The 23,531-nt window shown below is 44.6% G+C and overlaps 7 protein-coding genes across 7 annotated transcripts; 5 read left to right on the plus strand and 2 right to left on the minus strand.

The window, feature by feature from the left end:
• Positions 1–131: 131 nt before the first annotated feature.
• CLUP02_09308 (glucan 1,3-beta-glucosidase) lies at positions 132–2,880 on the plus strand (the record flags this gene model as incomplete). The annotated part of the gene is made up of 6 exons (XM_049288287.1): positions 132–403; positions 481–616; positions 739–1,032; positions 1,100–2,121; positions 2,182–2,407; positions 2,467–2,880. 6 exons carry the CDS (start codon positions 132–134, stop codon positions 2,878–2,880), a joined length of 2,364 nt encoding a protein of 787 aa, XP_049145431.1.
• Positions 2,881–3,671: 791 nt separating this feature from the next.
• On the minus strand, positions 3,672–4,763 carry CLUP02_09309 (uncharacterized protein; the record flags this gene model as incomplete). The annotated part of the gene is made up of 3 exons (XM_049288288.1): positions 3,672–4,533; positions 4,589–4,689; positions 4,740–4,763. The coding sequence occupies 3 exons, from the start codon at positions 4,761–4,763 to the stop codon at positions 3,672–3,674; spliced, it is 987 nt and encodes a 328-aa protein (XP_049145432.1).
• A 471-nt stretch (positions 4,764–5,234) lies between these two features.
• CLUP02_09310 (thioredoxin) lies at positions 5,235–5,879 on the plus strand (the record flags this gene model as incomplete). Its single annotated transcript, XM_049288289.1, has 2 exons — positions 5,235–5,660; positions 5,724–5,879. 2 exons carry the CDS (start codon positions 5,235–5,237, stop codon positions 5,877–5,879), a joined length of 582 nt encoding a protein of 193 aa, XP_049145433.1.
• A 657-nt stretch (positions 5,880–6,536) lies between these two features.
• CLUP02_09311 (uncharacterized protein) lies at positions 6,537–10,019 on the plus strand (the record flags this gene model as incomplete). The annotated part of the gene is made up of 1 exon (XM_049288290.1): positions 6,537–10,019. The coding sequence occupies one exon, from the start codon at positions 6,537–6,539 to the stop codon at positions 10,017–10,019; it is 3,483 nt and encodes a 1,160-aa protein (XP_049145434.1).
• A 3,529-nt stretch (positions 10,020–13,548) lies between these two features.
• Positions 13,549–13,779, minus strand: CLUP02_09312 (uncharacterized protein; the record flags this gene model as incomplete). The annotated part of the gene is made up of 1 exon (XM_049288291.1): positions 13,549–13,779. A coding segment is annotated over one exon (231 nt), but the record flags the coding sequence as incomplete, so codon positions are not given.
• Positions 13,780–18,069: 4,290 nt separating this feature from the next.
• CLUP02_09313 (uncharacterized protein) lies at positions 18,070–20,655 on the plus strand (the record flags this gene model as incomplete). The annotated part of the gene is made up of 1 exon (XM_049288292.1): positions 18,070–20,655. One exon carries the CDS (start codon positions 18,070–18,072, stop codon positions 20,653–20,655), a length of 2,586 nt encoding a protein of 861 aa, XP_049145436.1.
• A 900-nt stretch (positions 20,656–21,555) lies between these two features.
• Positions 21,556–23,229, plus strand: CLUP02_09314 (uroporphyrin-III; the record flags this gene model as incomplete). Its single annotated transcript, XM_049288293.1, has 1 exon — positions 21,556–23,229. One exon carries the CDS (start codon positions 21,556–21,558, stop codon positions 23,227–23,229), a length of 1,674 nt encoding a protein of 557 aa, XP_049145437.1.
• Between the last annotated feature and the right edge of the window lie 302 nt (positions 23,230–23,531).

Here is a 23,531-nt window from a genome sequence, read left to right on the forward strand (position 1 = left end):
ACTCATCCACTCATTGAAATCCCACCAGCGCAGTCTACCTCGCTCTCCCTTCCACCACACTCATTCGAATTCCTCGTAATCATAGTATCTTCACCTTACTCGAAAAGCAAATCAACAAGAAACCCGTCAAAATGCGCGTCACAGCCGCCTTCTGGCTCGCGGCCGCGACCCTCGCCAAAGCGGCCTACTGGATGGAAGACATTGCTCACCAGGGCATCTCCCCCTACCACCCGGACCCGAACTACAAGGTCTTCCGTAACGTAAAGGACTTTGGCGCAAAGGGCGATGGCGTGACGGACGATACTGCGGCGATCAATCTCGCCATCAGCTCCGGTGAGCGGTGCGCGCCGGGCAAGTGCAAGGGCGAGACGACGTCGCCTGCTACCGTCTACTTCCCTCCCGGGTGAGTCTTTGGGAATTGCAATTCAATTGAATGAGAGAAGAATGAAGAAGGATGAACTAGCTGACGATTTGCTGTAGAACTTATCTCATTTCGGGTTCTATCATCGACTACTTTTACACGCAAATCATTGGTGATCCGACCGATCGCCCAGTGATCAAGGCCGTGGCCGACTTCCCCACCAACACCACCCTCGGCCTCCTCGATGGCAACCCGGTATGTAATTAACTTTGCGAAATTCTATGGCTTTTAGTCATGGAAAAGATGCATTTTGTCAATTATGTCAATTGCATTAGTTGTGTTGTGCGTGGAGTAATTGACTAACACACCCACCACAGTATGGCGCAAATGGCCTTAGCTGGGGAGCCACCAACGTCTTCTTCAGACAAGTGCGCAACCTCGTTTTTGACACCACAGCCATTCCTGCCTCTGCTGCTGCTTTTGGAATTCATTGGCCTTCGTCACAAGCTACTGCTATCACGAACTGCGAGTTCCGCCTTGCTGAGGGCTCGTCGAGCAAGCATGTCGGCATCTTCATCGAGGAGGGTTCAGGCGGCCTTCTCAACGATCTTGACTTCTACGGAGGTCAATACGGCGTCAATTTTGGCAACCAGCAATACACTGCTCGTAATGTATTAACGGCCCTTCGATAGCTGTGGGAAAGTGAAGATTGGTTGCTGACTCGCTGTGTGTGAATAGCTTCGTTTCTGGAACGCTCAGGTCGCCATCAACCAACTTTGGGACTGGGGCTGGACGTACAAGAACATCTACGTTGAGAACTGCGGCATCGGCATCCGTATGCAGGACAACAGCACTTCTTCAATCACTCTTTTGGACTCTGAGTTCGTCAACACCCAAACAGCGATTCGCACTAGCCGTGAGCCCGGCGTTACGGTGCCGGTCACGGCCGGCACTCTCGTAATGGAGAATGTCGCCTTCTCCCAGGTCCAGACTATCCTTCTCGGACCCAAGAACAACACCATCATCGCCGGAACCTCGAGCGCCACCGTCTCCCAGGGCTTCGCCATGGGTCACATCTACACACCAACCGGCCCAACCGACTACACCGGCTCTGACGCGGGCTACTTCCCCGTCTACCCAGCCCTTCTCGGAACCTCCGCCAACGGCACGACAAAGTACTACGAGCGCTCCAAGCCGCACTACGAAGATGTCCCCTCAAGCCTCGTTATCTCGGCCCGCTCCTTCGGTGCTCGCGGTGACGGTGTGACGGACGACACGGTGGCCCTCAACAACCTCTTCAACTACGTCGCCTCGAACCCTGCCGCTGGCCTCCTCGCCTTCGTCGACGCGGGAACTTACTACGTCTCTGACACCGTCTTCATCCCTCCCGGAGCTCGCATTGTGGGTGAGGCCCTAGCCTCCATTATCATGGGCGGCGGTGAGAAGTTCCAGGATATCGAGAAGCCTCACCCCGTTGTGAAGGTCGCTATCCCGGGCCAGTGCGGAACGATCGAGTGGTCAGACATGATTGTGTCCACGCGCGGATCTGCACCGGGTGCCAAGGTTATTGAGTACAACCTCAACACGGTCGGCGAGCCGTCTGGCATGTGGGATGTGCATATCCGCGTCGGAGGATTCGCTGGCACGCAGCAACAGCTTAAGGAGTGCCCTACCACTCCTAACGCTACTGTCACCGCGGATACCATTGACAAGAACTGCATTGCGGCGTGGATGAGTATGCACATCACTAAGCCGGCTTCGTGAGTTACCCCTGATTATGGATCTTCTTCTGTGAACAATGCGGGCTGACAATCTTTAAGTGGACTTCTCCAAGAGAACTGCTGGATCTGGACTGCCGATCACGACCTCGAGGACCCCGACTACAAGCAGGTTACCATCTACAACGGTCGTGGTTTGCTTATCGAGTCGACCGCTGGCAAGATCTGGCTGTCCGCCTCTGGAGTTGAGCACCATACCCTCTACCAATACATGCTCTTCAAGACCAGAGATGTGTACATGGGCCAGATTCAGTCCGAGACCCCTTACGTACGTATTCCCTCTCATGAAAACCAACTCTTTTACATGAAGCTGACCTTGACGATTAGTACCAACCCAACCCGCCAGCCACGATCCCCTTCCCTCGCGTCAAGGGCTACCACGACCCAGACTTCGAGACGGAATGCAAGGACGCCGACCCTAACGGCCCGCCCTGCAAGATGGCCTGGGGTCTCCGCGTCATCGGCAGCCAGAACGTCGTCGCGTTCGGGGCGGGACACTACTCCTTCTTCAACAACTACAGCACGGCGTGCTGCCAGATTGGCGCCGGAGCCAGGTGCCAGCAGCGTATTGTCGATGTGCGCGATGCGCCGGGCAACTGCACCGCGACTGATAACTTTGACATCTACAATCTGCAGATTGTGGGCACGACAGCCATGGTTACGCGGTATGGAAAGGACATTGCGTTCTACAAGGATAATATTGCTGGGTTCACGGCTGGTATTGCCTTGTATCAGCACTGAGATGTTTACTTCTTGGCTGTATAAGTAATGATATTCTTAATTCTTTTTTGTCATCGCCACATCGAGACCAATCTTTCGTTGGCGTGAGTGATGCCGCTCAGGGACCGTCTGTCGGAGAGTGATGAGGCTGGACTGATGATATCAGATGTCAGCATGGGTTTCGTTCACTTCTTGAATAGATTCGCCATCCCCTCGTGATGCTAGCCAATCCCGAGATGCTACATGCGCGATCCCTGTCACTTACCTTTTTCGCACTGCATTTTTAACCACCCTAGGGGCCGCGAGACAGTGCGAATTTTGCCATCGTCTCTAGGAGGATCGACTGGGGATTCGCACTGGGCGAACTACTTGTCCGCTCTGCAGGAGTTAAAAACGCAGTGAAGATTGGGAAATTGGATAAGTAGTAACGACCGCCGCTCCTTTTTCTTGTGATAGTAGTAGGAGATGCCATGGAAGAGACTCTTTCAGTGAGTAGCACTGACAATTGCTTTGGTCAATTTACAATATCATTGGTATACTTATGGCGCATCGAAACAAGCAATGAATCAATTTCCTATAAACTTGAATGTCATCCAACTTGCTGGATCCTCCTTCATGTATTTGGCATATCGAATGATGGCGCATAACGGGTCTCTCTGATATGGACAGTATTCTCACAATACTTCAACAGCCTGCACGATGAGATTTCATCAACGAAAGAGTCAGTTCATGGAATCAAACTTTTATTATGGGTATCATGTCTCCGTCAAGATGCCGGTCCAACACAGCGCCCCTGAACATCACAGAGCGTATCAGACCTCATACCACAACCTTCTCATGCTCGTCAACGCAACCCACAGAGCCTCGTCTGTCCTGATGTTACGGCTGCCCTGGCCAGGCAGGATGTTGACCCAGTGGTCAAACAGCTCCTTGGCCTTTGAAGGACCCATATCCATACCCTCGAGCTCCTTGTCGTTCAACGCCGCATACTCGATACCTCTGGGTCCACCAAACGCAATGAGAAGATGCTTGAATTCTAGGGGCTCGGCGCTGGGGAAGGCCTCTGAGAGTGTGCGTCCGCGCTCCGATGTACCAACACTGACGTCGTAGCCACCCTCGAACTTGCACTCTGTGAATACCGCCGTCAGCGAGTTGGCGCGACGGACTTGATATCCCCAGTAGAAGCCGCCCTCCTCCCTCGGAGCCGACGGGTCGCACGCCTCGGCCTTTTGCGATCTCTGGTCCGGGTGGTACAACGTCACGCGGGTATTGGGGGGGACCTCGTCCTCGATCAGGACCTGGTCCTTAAGACCGACATCAATCATGGTGCCCCGGGGCGTTCCCTTGCCGGCGACGCCCTCACGGTAGGGAAGCCATTCGGCCGGGTTTGGGTGGTGTGGCATCTCGAGCGAGGGCAGCTGGCTGGCGAGGCGCAGGTTCGGGTGGAGGGGGAAGAGCATTTTGCGCATGAAGGGTGGGACTTCGAGGTAGCCGAGGAGGTGCTCGAGGAAGTGGCAGGGGTCGATGTCGCCGGTGTAGGCTTTTGTGTCGACGCTCTTGGGGCGGGATTCGGTCGGGCTGTCATCGAAAATTACGATCTCATCGACGGAGAAGACGGCGAGAGCGCGGGCGATGAGACCGGCTACGGAATTGCGGCGCTCAGCTGTAAGAGCACTGGAGAAGGGTTAGTATCTATACCAAAGACATTGGGCATGATTTGCGGTCATACTCTGAGAGAATACTGCTAGGAATTGCAACGGAGACTGTCCACTTGCGGCCGCTACCGCTTTCTGAAGGGTCGACATAGCTGCCCTCGTCAGTCTTTCTCCTCTGCAGCAAATTAGCAAATGTCTGGGAAATTTTTCCGAATATGGGATTACCTTTGCTCCTTGATCGTAGGCCATTTTGAAGGGGATTGGAGCGCAGGTAATTCTGGTAGCTCTGGAAATGTCGTCTTGAAGAAGAATTCGGGACAATGTTCGCAGCGTCCCAAAAAAGTTTCTGGGTGATGGTCCCGCTATCGATAATCCTGGGGTAAATCCGGCAGAACTGCGGAGTCAAGTCTGGCCGCCTTCCTATTCAGGTACCCGCCACCTTTCCGCTGGGACCAGGCCGCGAGCTATCCGTCAGCTACGCCGCGGACGACTCCCAAGGGTTCAATTCTGTCTCCTTTCAACTTCGTGACACTTGCGCCAACGTATTCATCGCCCTGGTTACTTTGTGCCAAGTCATTGAAGCCATGAGTCTCATCAACATCCAGTCCGCCGGCCAATGGCAAGGCATTCTAAGCGGTAACAATGTCGTTATCGCAGACTGTAAGTGGCCTTCTCAGCAGCCGTCCCCCCCGCGCATCCGTGAGATCGCTGACAAACACCATGACAGTCTACGCCGACTGGTGCGGCCCTTGCAAGCAGATCGCACCCCACGTCGAACGTCTCGCGAAAGAACACTCCAAGCCGAACAAGGTCGCCTTCTGCAAGATCAATGTCGACAGCCAGTCCACCATCGCCCGCACTCACGGCGTCAGCGCCATGCCCACCTTCATCATCTTCCACGGCGGCCAGGCGATCGAGACCATCAAGGGCGCGAACCCGCCCGCCCTCACACAGGCCATTCAAAACGCGCTGAAGCTCCCTGACAAGGGCGGCCGCTCCGCAGCCTCGTTCAAGACCCCCGGCCGGACGCTCGGCGGGGATAAGCCCGCGCGGGCTAGTCTCCAGCGGCCGTTTGCTTGGCACTACCGCGATATTCTGAGCAACATCATTACGTTTATTGGATTGTATCTGGTGTCTCTGTTTGCGGTACGTTGGTTCACGGTCGATCCGAAGGGGAGCAAGAAGAACCGCCTGCTGACGGACTGGTAGATTGATCCCCACAAGGCGGCCGAGATGTCGCAATTTAACCGCGTGAACCCGCCCCCACCGACGGTCAAATCCACAAAGAGCGCTGGCCCCGGCACGAGACAGCCGCCGAGGGGACCAGCTTTCAAGACCCTGGCTGATTTGGGCGGCGATGAATGATATGATCGATTACAGGCGAAAGGCGTTTGGGGCTATTTATCTGAGAGTACATAGAAGCCCCACTGGGCTCCAAGAGCATCCTTCCATTGATTATTATACAAGACAAGTTCCATGATCCGTCGCAAGCGATTAGTAGCCTGCTAACTTGCCTCTACCAATCTATCGCGGCCTAGCATCGATAGAGTACATACCTCGTTTTCAGCCAATTCGCATCGTTAGATTGGAGGAACCCTTCGCGACTGTTCATTCTCCGGATGAAATGGCAATCGGGGCGCAAGCCAGACAGTATGGGGCTGAGTATCCATATTGAACATGTTGCATTCTGCAGGCGCTTGCTTGGGGCCGCAGCTGCCTTCGGTCAACGTGAGGCTGGCGAATAGAATCTCTGTTGACGGGGCTTGTCCTGCTTATCCGCCCCTCTTCCACTGACTGCCTGGTCTAGCGGCTTACTACTTCTCTAAACCTGGTTCCCATATCATTTCTACTTCACCGTTTCTGCCCTTGGTTTCTTCCCATGCACTTATTATTACGTTCTCTCATTTTTTGTATCAGATTTCCTCTGTCTCGGCTCTTGCTCTTGCTGAGAGCCCCGAGAGCATCCTCCTGAACTTAGGATAGCAGACTTCAAAGCTATTCCAACCGGCTCCCTCGCCTCACATGCATCTCATCAACGTTCATACCCGGCTACTGGAGGAATTCCATGCCGAAAAACCGAAGTATGCCATCTTATCACATACTTGGGGGCCAGACAAAGAGGAGATATCTTTCCGCGAAATCAAGCAAGGCGACACAGACAAGCCAGGAATCGGAACGATCAAGCTTGAAGGTTGCCTGCGACAAGCCAAAACCGATGGACTCGACTATGTCTGGATTGATACTTGCTGTATCGACAAGACCAATGCCAATGAGTTGGGCGAGGCGATCAATTCCATGTTCCGCTGGTACCAGGAAGCAAAGACATGTTATACGTTCCTCCAAGATGTACCCTCGAAGGACAACCCCAAGTGGAAATCCAAGTTTCGAAAAAGTCGTTGGTTCACGAGAGGATGGACCTTACAAGAGCTCCTAGCCCCGAGCGAGCTCATGTTTTACAGTAGCGACTGGCAAGCTTTGGGTACAAAGCTGCAACTGTCCGAAGTCGTAGGAGACATAACAGGTATCCCGGCACGGTTTTTACTGGGTGCTTCTAACCTACGCGAAGCAAGTGTGGCACAACGCATGTCTTGGGCTTCGAATCGAGAGACCAAGAGGGTAGAAGACATTGCGTATTCGCTTCTGGGTATCTTCAACGTTGTCATGTCGCTGATATATGGAGAAGGCGATGGTGCTTTCATCCGGCTTCAAGATACGATAATCAATGCCACCACAGACGACTCAATCTTGGCATGGGGCTTGAGGCCACAAATCACTGTGGCAGATTCTAGAAATCGCCCAAGGGATTTTGTTGGGGGCATTCTAGCCTCTTCTCCCGCAGCATTTGCAGGCTGTGGGAAGGTTGCATCCAGGGAAAACCGCACTCCGACGATAGAGGGGAATATTTTACGCGGCTACCTGAAACTGCGAATACCACTTCACTCTGATCGTTCCGGGGTCACATATGGCCTTCTCAGCTGTCGATACGACAACGATGGCAGGGAAAAAGTAGTAGGGATTCCTCTTTCCCGCATTGCGCCGGGAGAGTCAGGTGGCGAGTACGTCAGACCAAAGAACAGCAAGACAACAATGTTGCCAGACGTGGCGTGTGATACACCAGCATCATCCATACATGCTTTAGCGTCGATTAGTCCCGAAGAAACTCGTGTGAAGGACTGTCGCTATGGATTCTCAGTCGAAAACATATTCACCGAAGGCCTCGAGTTGATCAATGTCTGGCCGACTGAATGTTGGGATAAGGATAATGCTTTCCTCTATACCGGCATGGACTTCCACAATGAATCGACTCAGCGAACATGGGCCAGACTTCGACCTGCTCATTCTGAAAATGATTCATACGACTTTGTACTTGCGCTAGAGCTCACATCGACGAAGACTCATTCAGCTGCAAAGTGTCACGCCATGATCGCATCAAGAAAGACGACCCTGAAAAAGATTGCATATGCTCCGCTCGTGGAAGAATACACCTTTGGGAACGGAAGCGCCTACAACGGGATCATGAGTGTTCAAGCTAAAGTCTCTAGACAGCGACATGGGGCAGGCGTACATCCGGTTTATGCCGTGACTGTGGTTCCACAGAGCAGCCAGCCCAAGTCCACTGTTAATTTGACGTCTGAGATTGAGCTTCTCGATCACAGCGTAAACGTGCAGAGCATCTTCCGGGAAAGTCAAGATATAACGCCAAAGCTTAACAAGTCGATTAGTTCTATAGAGGCCGAGGCAACAGCTCTTGACTCCGCAAAAGCACGACTCAGGGATGTACAGCGGCAGCTCGAGCAGCTAGAGGCAGAGAAGAGAGATCTCGTGCAAAAAAAGGAAAAATCCGAAAAAAGGCTAGAGTCGTCTTCCCGAGACAAGGAAAAGTACGCCTCAATGGAGAAGAAACTTCTTCAGACGCTTTCCACGGCGCAAAGAATGCACTCGGCCAGCGGAGAAAAGAGGGCGTCGCAATGGAAAGACTCTGTTGTGACCTATCTGTCCGAAGATCTTTTCAAAGCCAAGAAAAAGCAAAACGAAGCAATCCAGTCCACGGAGGACGTACTGCAGAGGACGTTTCTACAAGCAGTCGTCAAAGGAAACATAGCCGCGATGCAGTTTCTGAAAGATTCTCTTCCAAGCCTCGACTTCAATGATTCTCAAGGACGCGGTGCTCTAGCGTGGGCGATTATCAAAAAGAACCTGTCGGTTGTGACTTGGCTGATAGAAAATGGCGCCAGCGTCAACGCAAAGGATGGCTATAAGAGGACACCTTTAAGTCGGGCTTGTTCAGAGAACTTCTTACCAGCTGTCCGGCTGTTACTTCACCGGGGTGCGCATACCGAAGACAAGGACCAGGATGGTCGGAGGCCTTTACATGTTGCCATTCGCAAAGACAACATTTTGCTCACGCAGTGGCTGTTGGATCGAGGAGCAGATATCGAAGCCAAGACGGAAAATGACGAAACGCCACTGGAGCTTGCGGTCTCAGCAAAGTCCATTGCATCAATAAACCTGCTCCTCGATCGAGGCGCAGATCTCGAAGCACCGGGTTCGTATGGGGCGACTGCTCTGTGCAAAGCTGCCAAGTACGACGATAGCCATGACAGTGCTGTCCTGCGTGTCTTGATTGATCGTGGAGCCAATATCATAGCACGCAGCAAAGATAAGAAATGGACACCCTTGCATTATGCAGCAGCATATGGGTGTACTGAGGCTGTGGAGTTGCTCCTCAGAGAAGGAGCAGACGCCACGGCCAAGAGCTCGTCAAGTGTCACTCCGTTGATGAGTGCAGCCGAAAACAGAAGGAACTCTGGGCCTCTCCGCTCGTTGATAGATCACGGCTCGAGTAACGAAGTGATTGAGAGCATAGGGGAAGAATTGCTAGCCTCAGCGGCACGGTATGGATGTGCCGAGTCTGTCAAGTTGCTGCTTAATCGGGGGGTTTTTATCGACTCTAAAGACGAAGATGGATGCACACCTCTAGCAAACGCGGCTGAGGAGGGCAACAAGAAGACAGCCGAAGCACTGATTAAACAAAAAGCCAAAGTAGACTACAAGGACGCGAACGGACTGACTGCCCTCTCTTTAGCGGCGCAGGCTGGGCATGTAAGCCTGGTCAAGTTGCTTGTAGAGGGTGGTGCTAGGATTGATCGGAAAGACGAGACGGATGGCCGCACTGCACTACATTGGGCCGTTCTAAAAGACCGAAAGGCTGTCATGGAGGAGCTCCTGGAGAGAGGGGCCAACATCGAGGCGAGTTCAAAGACTGGACACACTGCAATTTACTACGCCATCCGCAACGGCTTCGAGGCGTCTTTCAAGCTTCTCCTTGAGAAAGGCGCAAGTCTCACCGTGGAAGGCCCCCATGGGAAGACCCCCCTGGCGTATGCCCGGGATGTGGCTCAGAAGCATAAGAAGATTGGGAGTTCACCGGCAATGAAGGAAATCATCAAGTGTCTAGAGAAGCAAACCTCGGAAAAGGACAAAGCCAGAATTGTAGAGGCATGATTTAAGATTAGTGAGAATAGATGATACAAATGAAAGATAGGCTCTTTCGAGTTACTTGAATCTCGTTCACAACCACATGTCCATACAGCATCGAAGGTGGCCAGTGGACAATCGCCCTCGTGAGCTCTATTGACCTCGACCTAGACACGCTGTAAATATGTTAAACATTTCTACGGAAATTTAAGAACATCTAATTTCAATAGCTTTCGGCGAATAATGTAGGCTTATTCGTTAGGTCACTTTAGAGTGAGCTTTTATAGCAAGATGCTACCAAAACCCCACAGCTTAGTGCTTTATAAAAGAAGTTGGGAACTTAAAGGCAGTCTATACAGAATGATGCGTAGTGTTAGTATCCCTATTACAGGGTAGTTGGTTCGAACCGTAGTTAACGAAGAGATTAATTAAACTATATAAATATTTACGTAGTAAGTATAAAAAAGAGGTTCTAACTATAAATTAAGCTAGCTACGATAATCGTAAATAGGGCCCCTAATTAGCCCCTATATAGTTAACTATATACTATAATCGAATTAAACTTCTAATTTAATACTAACTTTCTCTTTTTTTTATTAATTTAACTACTATAGTTAGAGGTATAATTCGACCTCGGGCCCGTTTACTAAATCGTCTCCTTTTCTCCCTTTTCTCTACTCTTTTTATATAACCTATTCTTCTATTTATATAATAACTTTTTTATTATTTACGAATTACTCTAATCCTTTATTTAGTACTACTTTTATAAAAGCGTTTACGAGGTTATTTTTATTATTAATCTAACGGATCTCGAGTATTTTATACCTTTTGTACGATTATTTAAGGGTTATAATATTAATTATAAGCCTCTTTTTTTTCGTTATTTTTAATTTAATAAGGTATTTATATAGCGAGTAAGAATTAGTATAAATAACTATTAAAATAAGTAAAAGGCTAATTCGATTAGTAATTTTCTTTAGCGTTATTAAAATCGTATAAAAGAGGTTAACGCCGTTAATTATATTATAAACCTCTAATACTAATATACTTCTCGTTATTTACTTATTTTTAATTAATAAGTAGTAGATTATATTACCGTATATAGTAAATTCGCTCTTATTTATACTCTTATTAACTAGGATAATAATATACCCTAATTACGAAATAAGGTCGTTATTATTTATAAATAACCTATTAATAAAGATATAGAGCTTGTTAATTATAAGGTTAATTAGGTAATAAACGAGACCTCGATCGAGATTTATTTATTACTATTTAAGCCGCTTATTAAGTACTTTAACGTTTTATTTAATTAAATTTATAGTTTGCACTACCCTAATATAATTAAAAGTTACCTCGGGCTAATAAATACTTATAATATATACCCCTCGCGCAAGCTTAGTTTTATATTATTTTTTAACGTCGGTTATATTTAAATTAATAAGGTTAATCTTCTTACCCTACCCCTTTTATTAAAAAACGACGGTTTCCTTTTTAATTATAAGAATCTTATTATTAAATACTAAGAGGGTATTTATTATAAGGACCTCTTTTAGCCTTATTATAAAACTCGCTTTTTAGAGCTCCTTATTTTCTTTTTTTATAAAGTTAATATTAGATAGGCCTAATATATCGTTAGTTTATATTCTAACGATTTTAAATTAATTACTTTTATACTCTATAATTAGTAAGTACGGGTTATATATAGAAGTAATTATTAATAGTTAATTAATATAAAAATCGTAGTAAGTAGCTTATTAATAAGTACCCGATTTTACGAGCTTATATAGTGGCTTAAGTACTTTAATAATCGTGCTTTTTAAGTACTTACTAGCTATTTCTTTTAGTAAATAGGCTAGGATTTTCTTTATAAGCCCTATAGCCGATTAGGTATAGGCCTAGGTAATATTATAGCTCTAAATCTCGTATCCCTTCTTTTATAATAATATTATTAATACTATTATTAATTATTAATTATAGTACTATATAATAAGCGATTATATAAGTAGCGTCGCTTTTTTAATATTGTCGTACCCCTAAATTATATATTTAGACTTCTTATACGGCTAGAATATCTTTTTTTATTTTATTTTACGAACTATTCGTAATTTAAATATATAAAGGTTTATATATTTTTTTAGGTTATATAGGATAAATCGATAGACCCCTCGATTATAAAGAGTATTTATTTTAATAAGATCTAATCCCTTATACGGCTTTTTAGTAGTTATAATTATACCTTCTTTACGTAATTTAACTACTAGTTTAAAATCGGCTTTTTTTATTATTATATAAAAAGTGTTAATTACCTCGTCGTTAGTAATAAATTACTACGTTAGGGCTTACCGTCGTGGTTTTTTATAACGTCTCGTTAATAATATTAGTACTTTTTTAATAATTTCCTTTTCCTCATCGTTTATTAATATTACTATAACGATTTTATTAAGGATAATTTCTTATACCTCTATTACGGGTTATATAATTTCCCCTAGCTTTTTTTTTTTTTTAAGTTAGAAATTACCTCGTTAAGATTTATATAGTACAGTTTAACTACCGTAATTAATATTTCGAGTAGCTAGTTACGATCTTTTACGACTATATAAGAGCGCTCGTTAACGGAAATTAACTTATATAGCCTAGCTTACTATGAGGTAGTTTTATACTATACTTATATATCCGAATTTAGTAATATATTTAGATTACCCCTTATATCGGGCCTATTATATATAGTAATTACCTTATTAACTTATTTTTTTATATTTACCTTGCGCAGTACTTATATTATTTTTTTAACTACTTAGGCTCGTTAGCTTATACTTAGTAATAATAATAAGGCTAAGGTCGTTTTTAAATATACTCTAAATACTAATAGTATTAGTATAAGTCCGTTAGGCCCTATAGTATTATTATAATATTTAAGTACTATTTAGAAATATTCGTTATTAGTAAAATCCGGATTCTTTTTTTTAATAATTTTAAACGCCCTTTTTAATTATTAATATGCCCTTTTTACTTTTTTAATACTATAATACGCTTTAATAAGTACGACTTTTAGCTATATACCGTAGGCCGTCGTATTATCCCTAAATTCTACTAATTTAAAGCTAGTATTAGCGTCGGTTTTAATACTATCTAGCGGTCCTTAGTATATATTAATCTAGCTTTTTTATAAAGCTACTTATACTATTTTTATTTATAGATCCTAGAGGAATTACCCTACTTAGAAGGATATAGCTATGTTAATTATATATAATACTAGCTAACTATTTAAATAAAAGATATTAACGATAATTTCCTAATTAAAATTAAGCTTATTACGTAATTTAAACTTAAATTTGCGTAGGCTTTGCGTATTTATTTAGTATTAGTAATATATTTTTATTAATTACTTTAGCGCCCCTATTTTAATATTATTATTACTTAATTACTTTAAGAGGTTATATAGCCTCGTAACCGACGGGTACCTAAATCTCTAGTATAGTCTTCTAAGCTCACTTTTTATTAAGTAATTAATTAACTTCGTGTTATTAATAAGCTTTATAAACGTATACCCCTATTATCGTTTAACTATTTCGAAGTACTTATTACTAAAGATTCTATTCTTTATATTATTAAATATAATACCTAGTCGATCTATATTTTTTAAATATAAGAGAAATAGGGTATTAATAAGTAAAATATAAAAAGTTATCGTTCTAAAGTGCGTTTTTACTTTTATTATACTTAGGGTAACGATTTCTTTACTTAGGCCGAAACTAATTTTTATAATACCTATTATTAACGTATTAAGTATTACTAGTGCGATCTTTTATAGCACTTAGAATTACCTTTTTCTTTTAATTAATTATTATAATACCCTAGTATTTAGGATAATTTTATAGAAATTATTTAGGCCGTACTTTTCGCTCGTATAGAATACTTATATAAGCTTAGTATTTAAGGGATCTAAATAGTATAAAAAGGACCCCTCTAGTTACTTTTAGATTTACTTAGTATTATATTCTTTCTCTTTAAATATTAAAAAAGATAGCGTTTTTTTTTTAATTATTAAAAAAATAGGCTTTAGCCCTATTAAATTTACCCTTTTAGTTACCTCTATATTCGTTATTTAAGGGACCTTCCCTTACTATCTATAAATAAAAGCCTACTTATTAAGAGCTTTTACTACCCTTTATTTATTTAGCCTCGTATATCCTCTAGAGGCTAACGGGGTAAAAAAAAGTAGTTAATATCGTCGATTTTGTTATAATCTAATTCGTTAGTATAAGGGGTAAGATCTTCTTTATTTTCCGAATTTTTTATAAGAAGTATATATTTTAAGCTACTATTTTAGTTATTATTATTAGGTTCCGTACCCCTAGATCTACCCTTATATATAATAAGGAATTAGTTAAACTAACGAGGGCTAGTTTTACCGTTTATTATTTTTAACTTTTTATACTATTCGTATAATTTAATACGCTCTTTTTTAGAGTAGTTACTTAATTAATATCTATCCTTTTTATAAATATAGTATTACCTCTTTTATTACTTTATTTATAAGTTAAATCTCTACTTATTTAACGAATCTAGGCCTCTATACTAGCGATTATTATATCTAGCCTCTTTTCTTTTTTTATTATACGTTTAATTAACTTAATATTATTAATAAAGGCCGTTATACGCTTAAAAGTAAGTTTAGTATAGTATTCTTATTTTAATATTAAAACTAGATCTTAGCTTTAAATAGAGCGTCTCGTAGTTTTTAAGTACTTAGTATAAGGTTATTTTTATTTTTAATATATACTAAATTGCGGTATAAAAATATCCGACTTTTTACTTATTTATCCCCTTATTTAGCTAGGTTTTTACTAGCTTATCGATTTAATTAATAAGCTTTTTAAAGATCTTTACTCGTAATTTACTTTTTATTATCCTAGCTATAAATATAAAAGAAATCGCTCATAGCTTAAATAGGAGCTCTAGGTTCTTATTATAAGTCTCGAAGCGGCTTTAGATTATATTAATTATATTAAAAAAGTCGTTTCGATCGAGATTACGTACCGCTTTGTAATAATAATTAGAGGCTTTACTTACGAATATAATATTAATTACCGAATAGTACTAATATTCCCTAATTCCGACTTTTTTATAATAATCGTAAAATATCGTTAGGATTTTTTATAAGACCTTATACTTCCTCCTAGAATATAATTTCTCTTTTAAGAAAATCTTTTTAAGGTTTATAAATTACCTCGTATTTATGATTAGATTTTTAGTATTTATATATAATCCCTACGTTACTACGTATTATTAATAATTTTAGGTCGTTTATTTTTTTTTATTAGTTAATTAGCGCCGAATTTTATATTAATAGCGGTAACGAGTTATAGATCGAAATAAGTAGAATTATTAATTATCGTACTTTTAATACTATATTTTGCCCCGGTATATCCTTTTATAACAATAGATTTCCGTTAGTAATTACAAAGAGGAAATCTAGGTCGTTTACCTTTTTTTTAAATTTATTAAAGTAATTATACGCTCTATCGACCTATACTTAGTTCTATAGTACGAATTCCTCTTTTATAATTATTATTATTAGTATTTCGTATAGCTCTTACGATTATAATTACGTTAATAATACCCCTTACTTATAGAGGAATTTATTAACTACTTTCGTAATTCCTAGGCTTACGCTCGCGAACTATTTATCTAGTTAATAACTAAGGTTATTTATAATTTCGTAAAATAGGGGTTACCCCTATAACCCCTTTTTTTTATAGACTTTAGTTAAATAAATTAATACTACGTTAATTTACTTACCGTTAAGCTAATCTGCAATTTTATATATCTACGTCCCTTAATAGTCCGGGTTAATATTTACTTATTTATAAGGGATTAGGATTTTATTTAGGATCGGGTTTTATCCTCTTTTTTTTTACCCTAACTTACTAAGGGTCGTGCTCTAGCTTATGCTCGTATTAATAGTTATTAACGTATTTAATTTTAATAAGGATATATTTAATCTGCGCACTAGTCGTAATAAATCCGTACTTTTATTACTTAACGAATTTATTAAAGTTTAAGAGATTCTTACTTCTCGCTATTTTATTACTACTCTCGTTTTTATTATTTTTAGTAATTATTACTACTTTTCTAAATCGCTAATTATTATACTTATTAAGATCCTCCTTTTTATTTAGTATAAAAGGGTAGGCTTTAGTAGTTTTTTTTTATAATAATAGTAATAAACGTTTATATTATTATAAAAAGATATAGTAATTAGTCTCGGGATCTTTACTAGTTACCGATTTTTATTATCTTATATATTTTTAACTTCCTAAGCCTCGTACTTTTTATAATTTTTAAATAGCTTCTTTCCTTAACTTACTTTTTTTAGGGTAGTATTCTATAAGAATAGTTAAAAATAAATACTAAGTAGCTCGTAAAGGAGCTATATAAGCTATTAAGAACTATATAAGTTATTAAGTATAGTTAACGAAGTTAAGCCCTTTTTTTTATAAAATTATAGATTTTAAGGACTTATTAAAAAATACTTATTTATTACTTATACGCAGTAGGGTTAAATATTTTAGAGATTTTATTTTTTATAGTCTCTTAATACCCTATTTTATATTTTTTAAGTAGTCTTTTTTATAGCTTAATTATAGTTAGGTAATTATTATTTACTAGCGATCCCTTTTATTATTTAATTAATTTTTTAAAATTAGTAATCTCGTACCGGGAGTTAGTATAAAAAGAAGCCTTTTAGCGGCCCTCTAAAGGATTCTTTTTCTTTTTTTTTTTAAATCTTTATTTTTTTAGCCTTTTTTTAGGCTAATAATAACTCTAATAAAAAGTTATAAGACTACTTTAGGGTAGCCGCTTTTTTTTAAGTTAATTTTTAAAATCCGTAATATTTTTAACTTAATATTATTAAGACCTCTAAATCCCCTCCTCCCTTATTAAACCGTCCTTTATATTATATTCCTAAGTAATACTTAGGGGGTAGTTAAGGGAGCTATAAAGAGGTCGTTTAAATTATAAGCTTAAGGTCGTACTTATAAGATCCTCGTAGTAATAGACTTTTTTATATACTATAAATCTCTTAATTTAATAACTCTTATAAAGTTACTTTTATTATTAAATAAGAATATTTATATTTAAAGATCCCCTTTTTTAATTACATAGTACTTTTTTATATTATATTATTAAGCTCGTTTTTTATACTAATTAATTAGGTAAGTAATCGTTACGTAAGTATTTTTTTTTATTAATTTAATTAGTTAATTTCTAATTACGGGCCGGCTATAGAAAAGTTATTTAGTAAAAAAGCTACTTAGAGTAACGGTAAAAGGCTAGTTACTTAAGTAGTTCCGTTAATTAACGTAGTTTAATATAATAAACGTCGACCTCTCGTAAGTAATAAAGGGCTATAATTACTTAATTCCGTATAATATTTAAGAATCGCCTCCTTTTTCATTTACTTTTATAAGGTTAATTAATATAAATCTCTTATCCTATATAATATTAAGAGGTTATCTTTTTTATATAGCGAGATACTTTACTAATTTATAATAATAAAATTTAACTATTAATTAGTATTAGTATCCTTATTATAAAATAATTAGTTCGAACCGTAGTTAACGAAGAGATTAATTAAACTATATAAATATTTATATAGTAGGTATAAAAAGGAGGTTCTAACCGTAGGTTAAGCTAGCTACGATAATTATAAATAGGGCCTCTAATTAGCCCCTGCGCAGTCGGCTATATGCCGCGGTTAAATTGGACTTCTAATCCGATACGTAGAGATACCCAAAGTACTTAATAGATGAAAACGGAACTTATAAGTAAAGCGCAATTGCATAAACTTGAATACGGAGTAAAAGATGGGTCCTTAAGCTCTTCAGCTAATCAATGTTACTAGTCATGCGTCTGTTACTTTGTTTCTGGATTTGTTGTAGCTTGAGATCTCGAATATGTGAAGTTGAATCTATGTCATGCTTGGTAGAACAGCATTGTTGTCGAAGCCAATCGGGAGCGTCTCATTTCCAACAAGTGGGGCGCCGATCTTTGAGCTACCCAAATTTCAATGTTCCATGCGACAGCTCCTAAAAGTTCACAGGCGATTTTTCTCCTTGACAACTTTGCCTTGCTACCAATCCACACCCAAAAGGCAATCATGTTGACAGCAGGTGGTCTCCGAAATGCCTGTCCCAGCTGTCGAGCTCGATTATTGAGCTTGGCCGGAAATACACTAGCTGGTTCATCCCCCGCAGGCCGACAGCTTCGATCAAGCTTCCCACGACAGAGCAGCTTAGCTGCGACGCGATCATTAGACCAACACGCAGACACCCGCAGGACATTTTCAACAACATCACGAAGCTTCCAAGACCCCGAGTCCAATCGCAACGATGCCGAACTACTCGCGCGCACCGCCGAAATTGAGAAGACGGTTCGAGAGGCGAGGCAGCGATTCCGAGATACACTGCCCAAGGGGTACCTCAGCGAGGAGGAATACACATTATATGAGCGGTGGTATGGGCCGCCTCTGCGGGAGACGTCCCCAGAGGATGTAGGAATACAATACTTGAACGATGAGCATTCTGCAGGCGTTCGACGAGACAGGTCCGGTAGCCCAACTCTGCTGCGCCAGGTCCAGGGTGGCACACTGCAAGAAGTGCAGTACGCCCGCAAGAAGGCGGAAAAAGCGGCGGAAAACAACGACGAGCAGGTATCCGAGACGAGTGATGAGCTTGCTGCTGCTGCTGCTGAGGTCATAGAGCCTGAGCCGACCGAGCAGGCAGCGCCAGAAGGCAGCGACAAATACATCAACATGGTGGCGAGAAACAAGAGGGAGTATGACGCGCTCATGATGCTGCAAAAGGATTTTGAGGCCAACGCCCGCGCCGTGGAGGAAGAAAACAGGGAGATGTTGGAGGAGGACGAAATGCGGGATGAGGAACGGGAGTTCGAAGAGGATGAGGAAGAAGAAGAGGAATTCGACGAGAGCCAGGATGGCATCCAGGATCAAGGGACTTCGAAGCGGGCAGGACGTCTGCACCCATTCTCGAGGGAGGGCCACTTCTCGACAAACCCGAGCACAGTCAGTCTGCCGTATGGCGGATACATTGCACCGGTCACATCAATGCTCGACAGAACAGACATCAAGCACGTCAAGGAGGCTGCTGAGAAGGCATTCGGAGGCCCTGGCCTGCCCCACTCCCCCGCTACCCCGGCGTCTAAGATGGGCATGGAACAACAGGCCATCGGCATGGCTGTCTGGCAGAACAAAATGTCTGACATTGAGGCGGACGCCTTCGTATCTGCCTTCCTACCCCCCGCCTACGCCTCGGCCATGGGGAGCTTGGTCGAAGTTCGCAAACGCCTGGGCACGGAATGGCTGCGCAATCTTTTCAAGAACGGGAGTGGGCCTCGCGTTCTCGACGTTGGCGCTGGTGGTGCTGGTCTTTTGGCCTGGCAGGATGTGTCGCGCGCCGAGTGGGACGCCATGAAGTCTCGCGGAGAGGTCACTGAGAAGAACCCTCCCGGAAAGCAGAGCGTGGTGGTGGGATCGGAAAAGCTGCGGACTCGCGTCACTAAGTTTTTGCAGAACACGACTTTCCTCCCCCGTCTTCCCGACTACCATCACTCAGTCGAGAACGCACACCTTCACCTGGATGCCAATGAAAACCCCCAGCCGAGGAAGATGTTCGATATCATCATCGCATCTCACCTGATGCTTCCCGTCAAGGAAGGCCACAGACGGAAGGCTATTCTCAACAATATCTGGTCACTTCTGAATCCCAACGGCGGTGTCTTGATCTTGCTGGAAAAGGGCCAGCCGCGCGGTTTTGAAGCCGTGGCTGATGTTCGAGAGCGTCTGCTCACTGAGTTCCTCATCCCTCCTGGAGGTGAAAATCTTACCATGAGCGAAGAAAAGAACCCGGCGTTCGAGAGAGAAAAGGTACCTGGCATGATTATTGCGCCCTGCACAAACCACCGCGGGTGCCCGATGTACCAGGTTCCTGGAAAGAGTACTGGACGTAAGGATTTCTGTCACTTCAACCAGCGCTTCGTGCGTCCGCCGTTCTTGCAAAGAATCATGGGCGCAACACACCGCAACCACGACGATGTGCAATTCAGCTACATCGCTATTCAGCGTGGCGTCGCAGCAAAGGACGGACCGCTCGCCGGCGCAGAAGCCGCCGACCGGGCCTTTGAGGGCTTCGAGACGTCCGAGACGGCACCCGACATGCTCTCTCTGCCCCGCCAGATTCTCCCGCCCATCAAGCGTCGCGGCCACGTCACGCTCGATGTGTGTACGCCCAACGCGCAGATTGAGCGCTGGACGGTGCCGAAGAGCTTTAGCAAGCAGGCATATCACGACGCCCGCAAGGCCAAGTGGGGCGACCTCTGGGCGCTGGGCGCGAAGACGCGCAACCGTCGCAACGTACGTCTGGGCAGGCCTGAGGTGCTCGATGACGGCGGTCTTAGAGCCCAGCGTCAAAAGGCGGCTGCTAGCAAGAAGAAGAAGGTGATTGGTGTCGATATCAACGAGACGGGTGTTATTGGCTCGGATGAGGCCAGAACAACAACTGGGCCGCAGCGCAAGACGAGCAGGAAGGCGGCTCGCCAGCAGCTGTTGAAGAGTCTGGCCAAGGCGGACGAGGAATAATTGTAAGCTTGAGGTGTAATATTAGGTTTGTGTACAAAAGAACGGGCGGGAAAAGTATTGTATCAACACCACGAAAACCGAATAGATCTTGGATGGGCGGGAATGGAGGCATATCACGGTCTGCCTTGCTTTGAGGTACTAAGGCACATAACTCAAGAGGATGAGCCAACCACATCATGTTACAATACCACAACTCAATGATTTGACAGCTCTTTTGTAAGGCCAAGCATGCAAAGCGCAATGGTTATCTGATGTCTAAACCAAAAGTGGCGGACATGGTGTTTGACACCGGAGATGCATCGGCGAGCACAGGTCGAAGGAGGGACGGTAAGTTAAGGATCTCCGGCGACGGCTCCGCGGGAGTCGGTCACTAATGCCGCTGATTGGTCACGCCATCGCCCTGGCCCTTCAGCGCGTTTGCGGTGGTCACGGTGCGGGTGGTGCGCCGATAAGGGGATCAGGGCCACTGGGGCGGACGGCTATCGGGATGGTGTCATCGCCAGCGAATGAAAATTTGGCCAACCAACGTTTTTTGCCCGCCGCATGATTGGGTCCCACGGGCCCCCGGCCGTCTTCGGGCTTTGGCAGATTACCTTATTAGTTAGCTTCACTCAAATCTTGGGGGAGGACAATGAGTGAGTAATTCATATCAATGCTTTATTTCTCTATTTGACTTCAGAGTTATGAGAGTTTGTTGATTCTACTACTCGTTCTCGATTCATTTCCCATCCATTTGGTCTCACTTGGACTATTGGTTCTTCGACTACGACCTCTGTCGCATACTCCACTTAGACGACCCTCACTCGACCATCTAGAGAGACGGGGATCGTGTACTTGAACTCGAGAGAAAAAGAATAGCAAGGAGAAGAAGACTCATCGTCTTCACTCGCACAGCCCAGGATGGCGGCAACAACATCTCTCCTCACATCACCTAACTGCAAGGGCAACACACATCTCATCATCGGCACAAACCCCCTCGCCGCAGCCCGCTGCACACAAACCATCAACGCTGGCGCAACCCCGATCCTCATCGCCCCAGACACACAAGACCTCCACTACGGCCTCCAGAAGCGCATCGACGCCGGTGAGGTGACATGGCACAGGAAAGCCTTTGCCGACACAGACCTCTTCACTCTAGGTCGCGACGAGGTTGATAATGTCGTTGATGCCGTCTTCGTCACATCTTCTTCCTCCCCGCAAGCAGCTCAGATCTCAGCGCTGTGTAGACGGCATCGTATTCCCATCAATGTAGTCGACGCGCCGCAGCTTTGCTCGTTCTCACTTCTGTCAACACACACCGACGGACCTCTACAGATTGGTGTTACCACAAACGGGCGCGGCTGCAAGCTCGCCTCCCGCATTCGGCGCGAAGTCGCCGCTGCGCTTCCACGGGATCTAGGTGCCGCCTGCGCGAGGCTAGGCGATGTACGCCGGCGAATCCAGACTGAAGACCGTCTCGCGGCAGACGAAGTCGACGATTCGTTCGACCAGACGGCATCATTCAACAAGCTCGTCACTGCGGCCGATCTCGATGCGGCGAAGAACCGGCGCATGAGGTGGCTGAGTCAGGTATGCGAGTACTGGCCCCTGAAGCGTCTTGCCGCCATCAACGATGAGGACGTTGAGTCTGTACTGAAGTCGTATTCTGGCTTCGGCAACCCATCAGAGGAGGCGAGACCACCACCGGTCATCGCAGCAGGTGGCGCAGCACGCCCGCAGCAACAAGGGAGAATCATCCTCGCAGGCAGTGGCCCAGGACACCCAGACCTCCTGACCCGTGCAACCCACAAGGCGATCCAGACAGCAGACCTCATCCTCGCAGACAAACTCGTCCCCGCGGGCGTGCTAGATCTCATTCCGCGCCGCACTCCCGTCAAGATTGCGCGCAAGTTCCCAGGCAACGCAGACCAAGCCCAAGAAGAACTCCACGAGCTCGCGCTGGCGGGCGCAAAGGAGGGCAAGACGGTGTTGAGGCTAAAGCAAGGCGATCCCTTCATCTACGGCCGCGGAGGAGAGGAGGTGGCGTATTTCAGAGAGCACGGGTTCGGGGAGCGGGTGACGGTGCTACCGGGCATCACATCGTCGTTGAGCGCGCCTTTGTTTGCGGGAATTCCGCCCACGCAGAGAGATGTCGCGGATCAGGTCCTCGTATGTACCGGCACAGGGAAGAAGGGCAAGGCGCCGACGCCGCCAGAGTATATCCCCAGCCGTACGGTTGTGGTTTTGATGGCTTTGCATCGGATTACGGGATTGGTTGGGGAGTTGACGACTCACCTCGACTCGGAAGTTGCTGCGCGCGAAGGGGAGGAGGAGAGCACACCGAAGAGGGCGCTGTGGCCGAGGGATACGCCGTGTGCTGTTATTGAACGGGCGAGTTGCCCTGATCAGAGGGTGATTCGGACGACGTTGGGGTATGTTGCCGAAGCCATTGAGGCTGAGGGGAGCAGGCCGCCTGGGCTTCTTGTTGTGGGTAGAGCATGTGAGGCGTTGTATGAGCGAGAGAAGGGAAGGGCGTGGGCTGTTGAGGATGGATTCAAGGGATTTGATTTTGAGGAGCTTTCTGGCTTGTCATGATATTTCCCTTTCCATTTGAAGGTATTTCGAAGGTTCCCAGTTTGCTCCTGAGCCATGACTTCTGCGTCGGTAGTTTCTTGATATCATGGGTTCGTGCGAGTACGGTTAGATAAATACCTTCCGGGAATGAGGCATTGCAAGGCGTACATAAATTTCACAAACGGATTCAATCCAAACTACACCCTTGTAACATTCAAGATTCAACGCAAACAAGACGCGGCTCCCAACTCTTCTCTGTGAAGAAGACCTTGGGAGCTGGTCCTGACGACGTCAATTAATAATTACTGGACTTCGTGAGAACC

This window comes from Colletotrichum lupini, chromosome 4 (genome assembly GCF_023278565.1).
Source record: "Colletotrichum lupini chromosome 4, complete sequence".
NCBI classification, from domain to species: domain Eukaryota; kingdom Fungi; phylum Ascomycota; class Sordariomycetes; order Glomerellales; family Glomerellaceae; genus Colletotrichum; species Colletotrichum lupini.